Genomic DNA, 13,203 nt, shown 5'->3' with positions numbered 1-13,203 from the left:
GCTCCGGAAGGTCTCCGTTGATGTATCCCAACTTGTCTTTGCCAGAGATATACATCTCCACCACTTGGGACCATAAACCATAATTGGTTCCATCTAGTTTGATTGCAATTTGCGAGGCGGATGAATCATTGTGCGATGTCGGATTTTGGGTCTGATTTTGGGTGAGGATTTGAGTCAATTTCGATGTCAGCTTCTCAAGAAGTGCTTTTGTCTGATTCTGGGGAACCACTACTCCTATAGAAGTTTGATCTACCATCGGTCTGTGTTTATGCAAGAATCAAGGACATCAGTAGTAGTTCCACGTAGAGCTGATCGACACGGCAAAGAGATCTGGTCAGCGCAACGGTTAATGTCGTGGACGAATCTCATTTGTCGCGGATGGGTGGTGTTAAAATATGTCTCGAGTTTGAGTCCGCGAACAAAACCCGATATGAGATGAATTATTATTTGTGGATGTCTTGAATCGAGCAAGTTTCGGACCTCAATTTACGTATCTTGTGGAAAAGGAAATATTCCCACGATTGAAGCAAAATTGGGTCAAAGGAAAATAATCTACTTTCCTGATTTATGCTCAAGTCGGTCAAAGAAAAGAAGAAGAGGAAAGTTGACTTTGTTGACCGCCCATTCGGATTGCATGGTTTCCTTTTTCAAAGCTGGAGTCGGCCGCTGCATATTCTTTTCTTGGGGTATATAATATTGATTGTGGAACTGTGGGGTGGCTTAAGAGAGGCACAGGGACAAATAGAAGCGCCGCTTCCGTGAGTGCTTGAAGAGTGTCATTGTTGGTGTGCGCAGTTGAAGACGTGAAGAGTCTTGAAGCGCCGTTCTTCACGCGAGCGCTTGGCATTGGTTTCGTTCGTGCAATTACATCAATAATTTAGTGTTCAAGCTAAGTAAATCTTGTGATAAGATTTGTGTATAATTCCTTCGTGAGATTGAGAGATTATTTCGTGGGGAATTGTTGGGCTAAACACTGTGTGAGTTATTGGGTGTAATTGGAGCTTGGGAAACACTTATAGTGTTTGAGTGACTCGAGTATACTTGTAATCTCCGTTGTATCGCTTGATCTATAGTGGAATTCCGTGCTGCTCTCCCCGTGGACGTAGGTCACTACGACCGAACCACGTAAATCTGGTGTCCGATTTATTTTCTTATTCTGTCAATTTTATTGTTCGATCGCTTGGCTTCCGCAACAGGTCGATGTAGTGACGATTCTAGTTGCGGCGTGTCTGTGCAGCAGCGATACAAGCTACAGCGGGTCAAGTCTGGGTCGGAACTGCATCGATCAGATTTGACGCGATGTCTGGTGCGATGGTCAAACCACCAAAAAATTCGAACCCTAATTTCAATATCCCCTGGAATCTTCAACAGCCTTCTTTTGTTAGATTTGAGTTCTCCAGTTGTACGGGCTTCGATTTCACCTGCAGGCAATTGGCGCTCTCACCTCTCTCTCGCTCTCGCGCAGCGATCTGAGTGTGAGAGGGAGGAAGCGAGCTATGGAGGGTCTCGCGACGCAGAATGGGTCTTGTCGGTAACAGAGCGGCGGCGGCGGATCTAGTCGATTTCAGAGTCCCTGGTTCGAATAGGCTCTGATACCATGAAGAAACGCACATGATTTTAGGGGAAAAATTTCTGTATTCCTATCACACTCTTCAATTTACAAAGCTTTGTCTATCTATACACAACAGAGGACTCAAACTCTAGGACTCTTCCTTATTAGGAGATAAAATAATCTGGAGACAAAATAGGAAGTAAATATTACATATTCCTAAATTAGCTCTAATTCATAGCTCATGTCAACCGAGTGCTCCATTGGAAGACAAATGGTGAGGAGAAAGATACATGGCCTAATACCGTAAAAAAACCCCAACTTTAAGTTTAGTTCCAAGTTTACCCAAAACTTTTTCTGTCCCATAAAAAAATCTCGGACTTTAGGTCCAGTTTCAATTCTACCATAAACTTTTTTTCCATGAACAACTCTCAATTTTAGTTCATGTCCCAATTCTACCATCTAGTCCCAACTTTACCCTAAACTTTTTCTCAATCTCATAAAAAGCCACCAACTTTTACTTGAGTTATAAAACTGCCCCTATTAACACTCCGTCCAAAATTTCTTGATGACTTCCAAGATAAAACACCGAGAAATGGAAAACTCCTAAGCACAAGTTGTTGGAGCATCTCAAGTCGAGTGTCCCGAGAGCAAGCTCTCCGACCGCTAGAGATGGAACACTCTTGAGCACGGGAGATTGAAAACTGAACACAAAATCGAAGATTCCGAGTGAGATGAAAGGAATACTCTCTTAAGAGTAAGTGCAATTGAAGAAAGCCAACTCTAATTGCTTTAACTTTTACCCAGATTTCGTATCGAATAAGACATTATTTGGAATGGTATGAAAATTCATCTCCAAAAGACGTCTTCTTGGATCTAAAATGTGGGCAAAATAGAGTAATGGCGTGGAAATGCCACGTAACATCATTCAGGATAATTTTGGATGGAGGGTCAATGGTGACAGATTTGAGATTCAAGTAAAAGTTGGCGATTTTATATGATTAAAAAAAAATTAGTGTAAAGTGGAACTAGACCTAAAGCTGGGTTTTTTTATGAGACAAAAAATATTTATGGTAAAATTGAGACTGGACCTAAAGTTGATGATTTTTTATGAGACAAAAAAATTTTATAATAGAATGAGGACTTAAGCTAAAGTTGGAAGTTTTTTGAGATATTAGGCCGAAGATACGTAGGACCATGCTAGTTGTCAAATGGTACATGATAGACTTAATTCATTTTATAATTAATCAGCCATTTAATGATTTGTATTAGTTTATAAAACTCATTTTTATTGTACAAAAACTCTGCGTAACAATCCCACCTCAATTTTTTTAAGTGCAGATATATGATAAGATTGTAATTTATAGATAGATGATTGTAGATATAGTCAAATCCATTCTAATTTTTTCAGGAACGTCAATGTTAGATAAGCCGAATAATTAAACTTTTTTATACAATTAATTTAAAGGAATATATTTAATTACTAATAACCTCTATAGATACGGCATGAATCCACTTTAAGGAACAATGTAAATGTTAGATAAGTGGTATAATTGTGTTCCTTTTTCATGAATCCATTTTACTGTTTTTATAGGAATATCAAGAGAGAAGAACACTAAGGGTGCGAATGGTAACCATTCTGCTTCAGAAATCAAATTCTTGCCAGAAATTGATTTCTGGAATTCTTACCAGAAATTGATTTCTGGAGGAGAAATCTGTTTGGTAAAACATGACTAATTCTGCTCCAAAAATTGATTTCTAGAACAGAAATTTGTTTTGATTTGTTGATTTTTTTTCACCTAAAAAATTTAAATTTTACTCAAAGTGGGTGGCCATAGGTATTATAAGCCATTATGTGAAGTTTTGAAATTTTTGATTTTTTTTATTTTTTTTGGGCACCTCAAAAAATTTAAATTTCACTCAAAGTAGGTGGTCACATGTATTCTAAGCCATTTTGTGAAGTTTTAAAATTTTTTATTTTTTTATTTTATTTATTTTTTGAGCACCTAAAAAAATTTAAATTTTACTCAAAGTGGGTGGCCACAGGTATTATAAGTCATTCTGTGAAGTTTTGAAAATTTTAGTTTTTTTTATTTTTTTTTAGCACCTCAAAAAATTTAAATTTCACTCAAAGTGGGTGGCCACAGGTATTCTAAGTCATTTTGTGAAAGTTTGAAATTTTTTTATTTTTTTTAAAATTTTTTGGGCACCTCAAAAAATTTAAATTTCACTCAAAGTGGGTGACCACGAGTATTCTAAGTCATTCTATGAAATTTTGAAATTTTTGATTTTTTTTGGACACCTCAAAAAATTTAAATTTCACTCAAAGTGGGTGGCCACGAGTATTCTAAGTCATTCTGTGAAGTTTTGAAATTTTTTATTTTTTTATTTTTTTAAAAAAAATTCACCAAATTTCATATTTTCCTGAAATCTAATTTTTTTTATTTTCTGGAAATTTTTATGAATTTTTCTAGAATTTTTTAATTTTATGCATTTTCTGAAAAAAAAAATTTGTGAGAAAAGAGGGAGAATGCATTCCGGAAGAGAGAAGCTACAAAAAGTAGCTTCTCTTTTTCTTGCCAAAAACTCATTCTGGAATCAAGAATGCATTCTGGAATCAAGTATTTTTAACAAACGCATTTTTTTTCCAGAATGTAAAAATCGCTCTAGAATGCATTCCAGAAATTTTTTAACAAACGCATTTTTGTTCCAGAATGCATTCTGGAACAGAAATTCTGCTCTAGAATGGATTTCATGCGCACCCTAAAAGTACAAAAAGTTGTGTACGGTACTCACTTTAGTACCAAAAATTTTTTTTGGATAACTTGAGTGTAACTTTTTTTAAAAAAACGATCACTTAAGTATCAACTCCGGTTTAGTTCGCCTGAAATCCGACTTAGCCATTTTTTATTAATTTTTCCATCCGACTTGGCTCACCGGCATGCCCAGTAAGCATGTATAGCCCAAAACCACGTCGTTTCTGTGTTTTGCCCCAAAATATAAACTCTAAATCACAATTTACAAGGAAATTTCCAAATGGGAACCTTTTCAATTTGCCCCCAATGCAGATGGACTGATGTTATGGTTGGTAATGAACGAACTTCAAGACGAAGTATTACCTTTTCAAACCTCTTCGATTTGCCCCCCGATGTCGTCTCGGTCTCTTCCTTATCAGAATTGAGGGCGAAGAATTACCTTGTCAATGAAGCATATCCTAGTCGTGGTTGGTAATCAAGTTGGAAAAAGAAGCTCCTGGAATTGTGGATGACGAAGATCGAAGCTAGCGAGGGAGTAATGAATGAGCTCGAGGCACTTCACAGTCCTTGGCCGAGAAGCAGTGCAGAACATAGGACTTGCGTGTGGTGGTGGAGATGGCCTTGAAGGTGGGGTTGTTGGGCACAGACAGCGAACAAACTAGAGAGTTGATGTCTTAGAGGCGTTGGCGATGGTGATCGGCGCATGCGAAGAAGGATTGAGCAAACGCAAAGAGCCTCGGTCGCTCTGATAAGAAAAACAAAGCAGAACAGAGGCGCGGTCGGCGAGAGGGCTTGGAAGACGACGTATGCGTCACGGAGGCGGGGATTCTCGAAGGAGATGGATGGGTAGATGGCGACGCTCTTGTTGCGGTGGCTGCACTCGTCGAGGCAGTGGAGGAGGTGGCGGTGCTTGGCGTGGTGGGTGATGGTTCCATGGGCGATGGTGGAGAGGATGGTGAAGGAGGAGGAGACGAAGAAAATTTAAAAAGAACTTCAGAACGACGTCGTTTCACACAAACATGGCCATGTTGAATTGTGATGTCGTCCACGTGGACTGGTTTTTAAAAAAAATAATGTCACATCAAATAAAACTTTAATTATAAAAGCCACATAATTTTTTGATCGGAAATTCTCATCGAAGGCACTTAAATGACCGTTTTTTTTTTTCCAATTCAACATTTAAATAAGCCGGCAATAACTTTTTACATTAAAGTGAGCATCATACATAACTTTTGATACTTCTAATGTCCTTTTCTCATAATATTAGTGTTAGAAGTAAGGTTATGAGTAGGCACATTTCACATGTTTGATTATTTTAGCATTATTTTAAATCTTTTTTAATCAATTTGGGTTTTTTTTTATTAGTCAACATATAAAATTAAGTTATTACATAGCTGTCAAACATCTATAACTCATTACTAGTAACCTCTCTGTACATTAATGGTTTCCAATTAGGCACCTTTAATTTTTTTTACTCCTTTCAATTGGTTTATATTTTTTATTAAAATGAAGGGAAATAGGCATCACAAAACTCCACTCTACAATTCTTTTACTATTTATATATTTTAAATTTTTTAACATAAGACGGGTGTACTTTTTTCAATTAGTTTGACATACTAACGACCTATTTGTAAAATTTTATGGGACCACTAACTTTTCAGAAAAATTACTAAATTAGTCCTAAACATATTGTACAATATCAATTAATTCATAAACTTTTCAATTTGGTCATTTTAATCCTAAACCTTTTAACGATTTGTCATTGTAATCTTTCTAATCAATGTCAGCCGCCAATCGTTAACATGGATGTCGGCTGTCATTGTGACACAGTCGGCGTTGACATGAATAATTTTTTTAGCTTTATAATTTTTTTTCTTTCTTTATTTTCATTTTTTTTTCTACTAAGTCCGAGCAGGGCTTCACGGCCCTTTCCTTTGTTTTCCTACTAAGTAGTAAAAAAAAAAGGGTTAATACCACGAAAAACCCTAAACTGGTACACTTGTGACAGATTTACCCCAAACTATTTTTTTTACCATAAAAAACCCCAAACTGGTACATCTGTGACAATTTTACCCCGAACTATTTTTTTGACCACCAAAAACCCCAAACTGGTACACCTGTGACAATTTTACCCCGAACTATTTTTTTGACCACCAAAAACCCCAAACTGGTACACCTGTGACAATTTTACCCCGAACTAATTTTTTAATATTATTTTTTTTATTTTTCGAATGTTTTTAGTTTTTCTTTTCTTTTCTTTTTCCTTTCCTTTTCTCTTTTTTTTCCTTCATCTTCATTGGACCAACAATGGATTGTTATATTATAATTGATACCACAATAACATGACACGTAACATAAATGCTACATTTTGACCCAAAAAAAAACATAAACGCTAAATGAAAGACTTTCTTTTATATACATGAATTTTCATGACAACCACTTTTTTCTACATTTAAATGTCTCACGTTTTATTTATTATATATTTCAAGTGATCATATTGATTTATGAATGCCATGCACATATAATATCTCTCATCTTATATATAAAATATACTAATTTTGTAAATTAATCTGTTAAATTAAATTGGCAAGCAAGACGTATAGAAATTGTTGATTAGCTGTACTCCAAGCTTAGGTAACAAGCCTACGTTGGACCCCATCAGTTTGCCTATCCACTTGCACCCAAAAATAAGAAAGACACGACAACAATATAATGTCTTTTTCGCGAGACATTTAAATGTAGAAAAAAGTGGTTGGCATGAAAATTCATGCATATAAAAGAAAGTCTTTCATTTAGCGTTTATGTTTTTTTTTTTGGGTCAAAATGTAGCATTTATGTTACGTGTCACGTTATTGTGGTATCAATTGCAATATAACAATCCATTGTTGGTCCAATGAAGATGAAGGAAAGAAAAAAAGGAAAGGAAAGGAAAAAGAAAAGAAAAGAAAAACTAAAAAAATTCGAAAAATAAAAAAAATAATATTAAAAAATTAGTTCGGGGTAAAATTGTCACAGGTGTACCAGTTTGGGGTTTTTGGTGGTCAAAAAAATAGTTCGGGGTAAAATTGTCACAGGTGTACCAGTTTGGGGCTTTTAGTGGTCAAAAAAATAGTTCAAGGTAAAATTGTCACAGATGTACCAGTTTGGGGTTTTTTATGATCAAAAAAATAGTTTGGGGTAAATCTGTCACAAGTGTACCAGTTCAGGGTTTTTCGTGGTATTAACCAAAAAAAAATATAAAAAATATAAAAAACTCTAAAAATTTTAGAAAATTGCAAATATTATTCATGTCACTACCGACTATGTCAATAGGACGACAGACATCCACATTAGTGATTGTTGGCCAAAATTGGCTGGAAAACTACATTGGCAAATCATCAACAGGTTTAACACTAAATTGGCTAAACTGAACAATTTAGGACTAAATTGGCATTTGTACAATAGATTTAAGACTTTTTTTGTAATTATCCCCTAACTTTTGCCTAAGTCTAAGTGTGCACATATATAATAAAGGAGCAAATAAGGGACATGGAAAAATTTGAATCTAGGAGTCAACTGCTAAAAACTCTTAAGCTATTAGATAATAGTGTGGTTTAATATTTAAATATTTTAATGCTCCCATCACATGTATGCTGGACTTTTGTTTTAAAAACTTAAGCTATAGGATGAAAACGTGGTTTAATATTTAAACATTCTAAGGTATTGCTTCGGATCATAAGCACCAAAATATCCTTCTCAATTAAGTATATGAAGGACATATATTGTAGTATTGTATCATAATCCATACAATAATCACTAAGTTTGATTCACCCAATAGTAAACTTCGATTCAAACCAACCTGAACACTCGTTTTTCTGAACATTTTTGGCAAATATAAGTAATATGATTCTTGCATTCGATGAAATTAAAGGGGGAGTCCAGAAGGCATCGGTCCATAGAACCTATAAAAATAAAAAGAGATGGTTATGACGTGAAGCTCTAATGTACGTTCAGCGGAAGGGTTAATACCTGGATGATCTTAATTACCAATAGAACTTAACCATACAGTCTAACTAATGGAGCTTTGCCTGAGGTAAGAGGGGAGATCAAAGATTATCTTCCCCATTATATCTCCAAATATAGATTATTGCACTTCATTTCAAGTACTCTTTTACAGCATAATTAAACATTAGCTTTTACATCGAAGCTTCCAACAAATGTTTACAAAATACAGAAGCTGAAGCTCTGGAAATTTGCCTCCGAGATGCCTTCGTAGTTTAATTTGCATTTGTGGGTTTTAGAAATTCCACAAGTTAGGACTTAGTCCACAGTCCCATAACTTTGGATGAAACTCTTCATAACCTCCATCGGTCGTGGGTCCATTCACGAATGTTTTCAACCGTTCGGATATCGTTGTAGCGCCTAAACCGGACTCACCGATCTGTAAAAACATCAAGAAATTCCCAATAAATATGAAGCTACTCTAAGAATTAGGTTTTACCCGGAAAAAGAAATTTTATCAACTAATCCTACCACGAGAGCAATGAATTTCCCCACTTCTTTTGAAAATGATTGATGTGTACTATTAGAAGGCGAGTTCCAATTCAATAAATGGAGATTAAGTACGTACCTTTGCATGCACCAAGTGGTAAACCGAGTTCCTGACGACGGAGAAGTTGGCATTGAGTACCTCGACCTTTTCCTCGTGGAGCATCCGGAGAATCTCCGAGAAGATGAACTGATCATGTAGCCCGCTAATTAATATCACCTCCAAAGAAGAATCTCTCACGCTGATCTCAATTTGAGGTGATATTATGGCCGCTGACTCGTTGCTGCTTGTGCTTGAGCTTGGTCTCTTCTTGCCCATTAGGTTTTCTTTCTTAACCTTGGCTTCCTTCACTGCTGTCTCTAGGCCCTTTATGTATCCTATGGCTTCATCTATCTGGTCTGGCAGTGATTTTGCTTCCTGTATTATTCATCATGTCAAAGGTCCTCTCGTAATGAAAACGACTCAAACATGTGCATGTACATGCAAATGGATGTGGAGGACAACGTATTTCAGGTATCAACGTCGTATGTATATTACGTGTCCCCATAACATAATCACCTTGATCAAACGTGTACCTAAGTTTTAAAACTTCATAAGTTCAATGATCGATGAGGATATCAAGAGATGTATAACGCAGAGGTGACAATTTCCAACATGAATTCACACATTTCTAGAAGCAAAAGAACGACACTAATCGATATGAACCGATAATACATAAGTCTTTTGTAGTGACACGAATTTGCAACCCCAGTATAATAGGTGAACATGAACTAGAGAGAGAGAGAGAGAGAGAGACCTGATCAGACGGCTGAGTGGGGAGGAGGGAGTTGAGCACGGAGAAGAGATGCTTCATCCGATTCCTCCGGTTCTTCTCGATGATCTTCCTCTCCGTTCTCCTTGAAGTCGAAGGCTGAAGACCTCTCTCCATCTCCTTCCCTATCACGTTCGCGAGAGACAAAGCCATGAGAACAATTAGACTATATCATCACCGATGACGATGATGGTCGTCTTTGTGTGAAATGGATTCCTCCGGCTGAAACCTGCATTTATATATAGCTCATGCCCTCTGTTGGTGGGAAAGAGGCTAAAAGAGAAAGAAAAAGTGCACAGTCACGTGGTCAGTATTTCAAAGAAAGTGATATGGCCATTGCTATCGTCCACTGGTGTTTGACTTGATGGGACGGATTAAGTCCATGTGCGGATAATTATCAATCCAAATTAACACAATAATTCATGTTATAATGCACGAGCATGGATAGGGGACTTAACGGATTTGTGGAGGCGATTTATAAACGGGTCATTTTCGAATATCCATCAAGTCGAGTTATATTTCAACACTACCCGATGCACAATTAAAGGAATCAAGTTTCCAATATATTCACCGTTAATTGTTTTTTTAGAGTATGCTTAACCTTTTGCTACGCATTCATTAGTTTCAGTATTACCAAATATCGTGTCGAATAAGTTTTTTGTTAATCATAGATGAAAAGAAGTATTGCATTTTTTCTCTCGCTTTTTTGCGCGTGCTATGTCCAATTGTCCATCACTTTTGACAAGATAATTTATTTTATACTTCTCTTGATTCTATTCTTTGTCAATGGCGAGTTTCCCCCCTACCCATTCACACGCTCTTTCCCCTACTCTATCCATGAAATCACGAATACATGCTTTATTCATTAAAACCAGCATAATAGCATGTCGCTTACTGTTAATATAAATTCTTTAATTCGATCATAGGATGGAAATTGATATAAAGTATTGTAAATTAAGTTTAGGGGTGAGCTTATCGTAAGCAAGAAAATAATGATGGATGACGCAAGCGGGGCAACGTCGGAAAAGGAAAGTCATCAACTGAAGAGGAGTCAACGTCACTCGTAAGCCGTCAACTTGGAAAAAAATTTCCCCGTTGGAACCCTAATTTACAAGTGGCCCTGTCGATTCATATCTTCTTTTTTTCACTTTGTTTGTCGTTCCAATTCAGGAAAATCAACAGCGTCTATCCGAGTGCCGTCTAGACCAGGGCAACATTTTTGAACTTTTTTTAGACACTGTTGGCCACGGACAATGACTTAAGCTGAGCCCTCCGTTCGTGAATTTTCAATGCATACACACGCTTATACACTCATCATGCAGATAAAATTTGTTGATTGCTTCTATTTGCTGTCGAATTCCTTGGTCAGTGGCTTTTCAGTCGAAGGAAATGCGTGTCAGCCCATTAAATCTCTACTGACCTCCGGTCAGACTCCAACTGGGTGGTTCAAACTTTTATCTTTACTAATATGGGAAATCGAACCTGAATCGCACATATAATCAATATCCACCGTGTCGACTCTTTAACCTATAAGATATAGAGTCTTGGCTCTTAACCCAAATCCTGACTTTCTTATCGCTCTTAGACAAGAAGCTCGACTACATAGTTTAGCCCAGCTCGGGTGGGCAAAATTAAGTCATTGTTTGTTTCTGTGTAGAGTGTTTTGATTTGATTAGCAAAGCCTTGAACAGTCATTCTACTATACGCAATAATCGTAGTGGAGAATGTACCACTCCTTTGTGCTCATCAATATCAATTAGTCATTATCCACCTAAATCAAATCCGTTGTTGAGGTTGTCTCACATCAGTCGTGAAAGGGGCTGGTGATCAGTTTATAAGTATAAGGAAAAGTTTCACCCTTTGAGCTAAGCTAGTTTTTGAGGTAAGAGAGGTTCAAGACCACTCAACACTGATATCATAGCTCAGATTGCCAATAAGTCTAGACCTAATAGTCACACGGGAGAGTTACAAGTTGTCGCGACTCTAACCTAAGCTTAATGTGTGATGAGGATATTTTGAGATTATGGGCTAGTGGTTACTTTATAAGTGTGATAGAAAATTTTGGATGTGATTCTAGTCGTCTTTAAGACACTATCTGTCGATATCGAGCCATGACCGGTTGATCATATACTTGCCTCCGTCAATAGGATTGGTAGGACTTATCATGCAACCTCAAGCTCTTCCCACCAATAGACCGAGAGAGACCGCCTAAATCCGGCGGGCGCCGTCCGATTCGATTCGTTCCCTTTTTAAAATGCTTGGAAATTTCTCAGCTGGCACCTGAGGCCAAGACAGAGGAGGGCGACGCGAACTTGCGGTTACTATGTTTGCCTTCTTTCGTTGTCTTCCAAGGTTCCAGTGGGAACAGATGACACTGTAGATATTGCGGCTTTCCACATTCAGACACGCGTAAATACGACAGCAAATCAAAAAGGGATCAGATTTGACTGTCGACCCTAATAGTATAAATGACCCTTGACCCAAAGCACGTCAACCAATAGTGACTTGGTGATCGAAGCTTGACAAGTTGTTGTCACATGGACTTTTCCTTGGACACTGAGCTTCCTGGAAGGAGGGGAGGGGGTTTTTGTTGCTCCTGCAAGCAAAGTGAAGATGCCCCCATGTCCACCGTCCAAAGGCAAACTGTTGAAGGGGCTGCTCTTCTTTTTTCACCAGAAAAATTTGAGTGGCTTGTGAAATAAATTGGGAAAAAAAAGCTGGACCCTAAAGTTGTTCAGATAAGCCTCCAGAGATTGAATGAATGATTAGACGGTTGATTATGATCAGCAAATCTCTTGTGTGGACAAGGCTTTCCGATTGATTATAAGCGAGTTTTGAATTGAGTATGTAGCTCCTAACGGTAGAAATGATGGAAGAATTATAATCGAGTGAGCCTCGATAAATCATATCCATTCTACCTTGAACCGGATTAATCGAGCCAGCTGGTTCTCCGATTGAACACTTGTACTATGAATCTAGAATTGTGTCCCATAGTATTATCTACTTCTAATTGGTTAAACCAAAGCCTCTTTTCCTAGTAACCAGTTATTACTTGAAACCTAGTATATGTACACCATTAATAATGTAATACTTCATGCGGGGTCTCACATGAGTTTCACCGGTTAATCTTTATTTTAGTACGTTTACTATGTTTGTGTAATAATTCTGCCTCCTTTCCATCATAGGAACCGGGTCCATGTTTCTAATGATGTCGTGCGTAGATTAGGCAAATGCACGGGCCATGTCTGATTCCCCATGCCGCCGAGTACAAACAATTTCATGTTTGAGCCACCGCCTTAAAAGTCTTAGCTCTAATCTTGGTTTATCGGTTTTGTGATATGTTTCACTCGTCTAAACTTTACCTATTTAAGGTGCGCTTTCTTGTCACCGAAAAACGGGATTCATGGGTTGACCGAGAATTTCTTAGGGTTTGGTCTTGAAATGATAGAGTTTATTGATTCAATTTGAAAACTCGCCCCTAAGTGTTGGGACCTTGGCATAGTTTCCTTCACATTTCATAGAGTCACTCAAGTTCTAGTCTAAATATAGAAGTGAATTT

General features: G+C 37.3%; 1 protein-coding gene across 1 annotated transcript; it reads right to left on the bottom strand.

Annotated features, from left to right (window-relative positions):
* Positions 1–8,166: 8,166 nt before the first annotated feature.
* LOC115685521 (transcription factor bHLH167-like) lies at positions 8,167–9,872 on the bottom strand. Its single transcript, XM_030610598.2, has 3 exons — positions 9,630–9,872; positions 8,915–9,250; positions 8,167–8,725 (listed from the first exon to the last, which is right to left on the bottom strand). The coding sequence occupies exons 1-3, from the start codon at positions 9,795–9,797 to the stop codon at positions 8,582–8,584; spliced, it is 648 nt and encodes a 215-aa protein (XP_030466458.1). The 5' UTR covers positions 9,798–9,872; the 3' UTR covers positions 8,167–8,581.
* Positions 9,873–13,203: the final 3,331 nt, after the last annotated feature.

Source organism: Syzygium oleosum, unplaced genomic scaffold (genome assembly GCF_021117445.2).
Source record: "Syzygium oleosum isolate NSW1041296 unplaced genomic scaffold, Sole_v2.1 Sole_v2.10, whole genome shotgun sequence".
Taxonomy (NCBI): domain Eukaryota; kingdom Viridiplantae; phylum Streptophyta; class Magnoliopsida; order Myrtales; family Myrtaceae; genus Syzygium; species Syzygium oleosum.
Note: the sequence above shows the minus strand (reverse complement) of the source record. Positions and strands in the feature narration are given on the sequence as shown.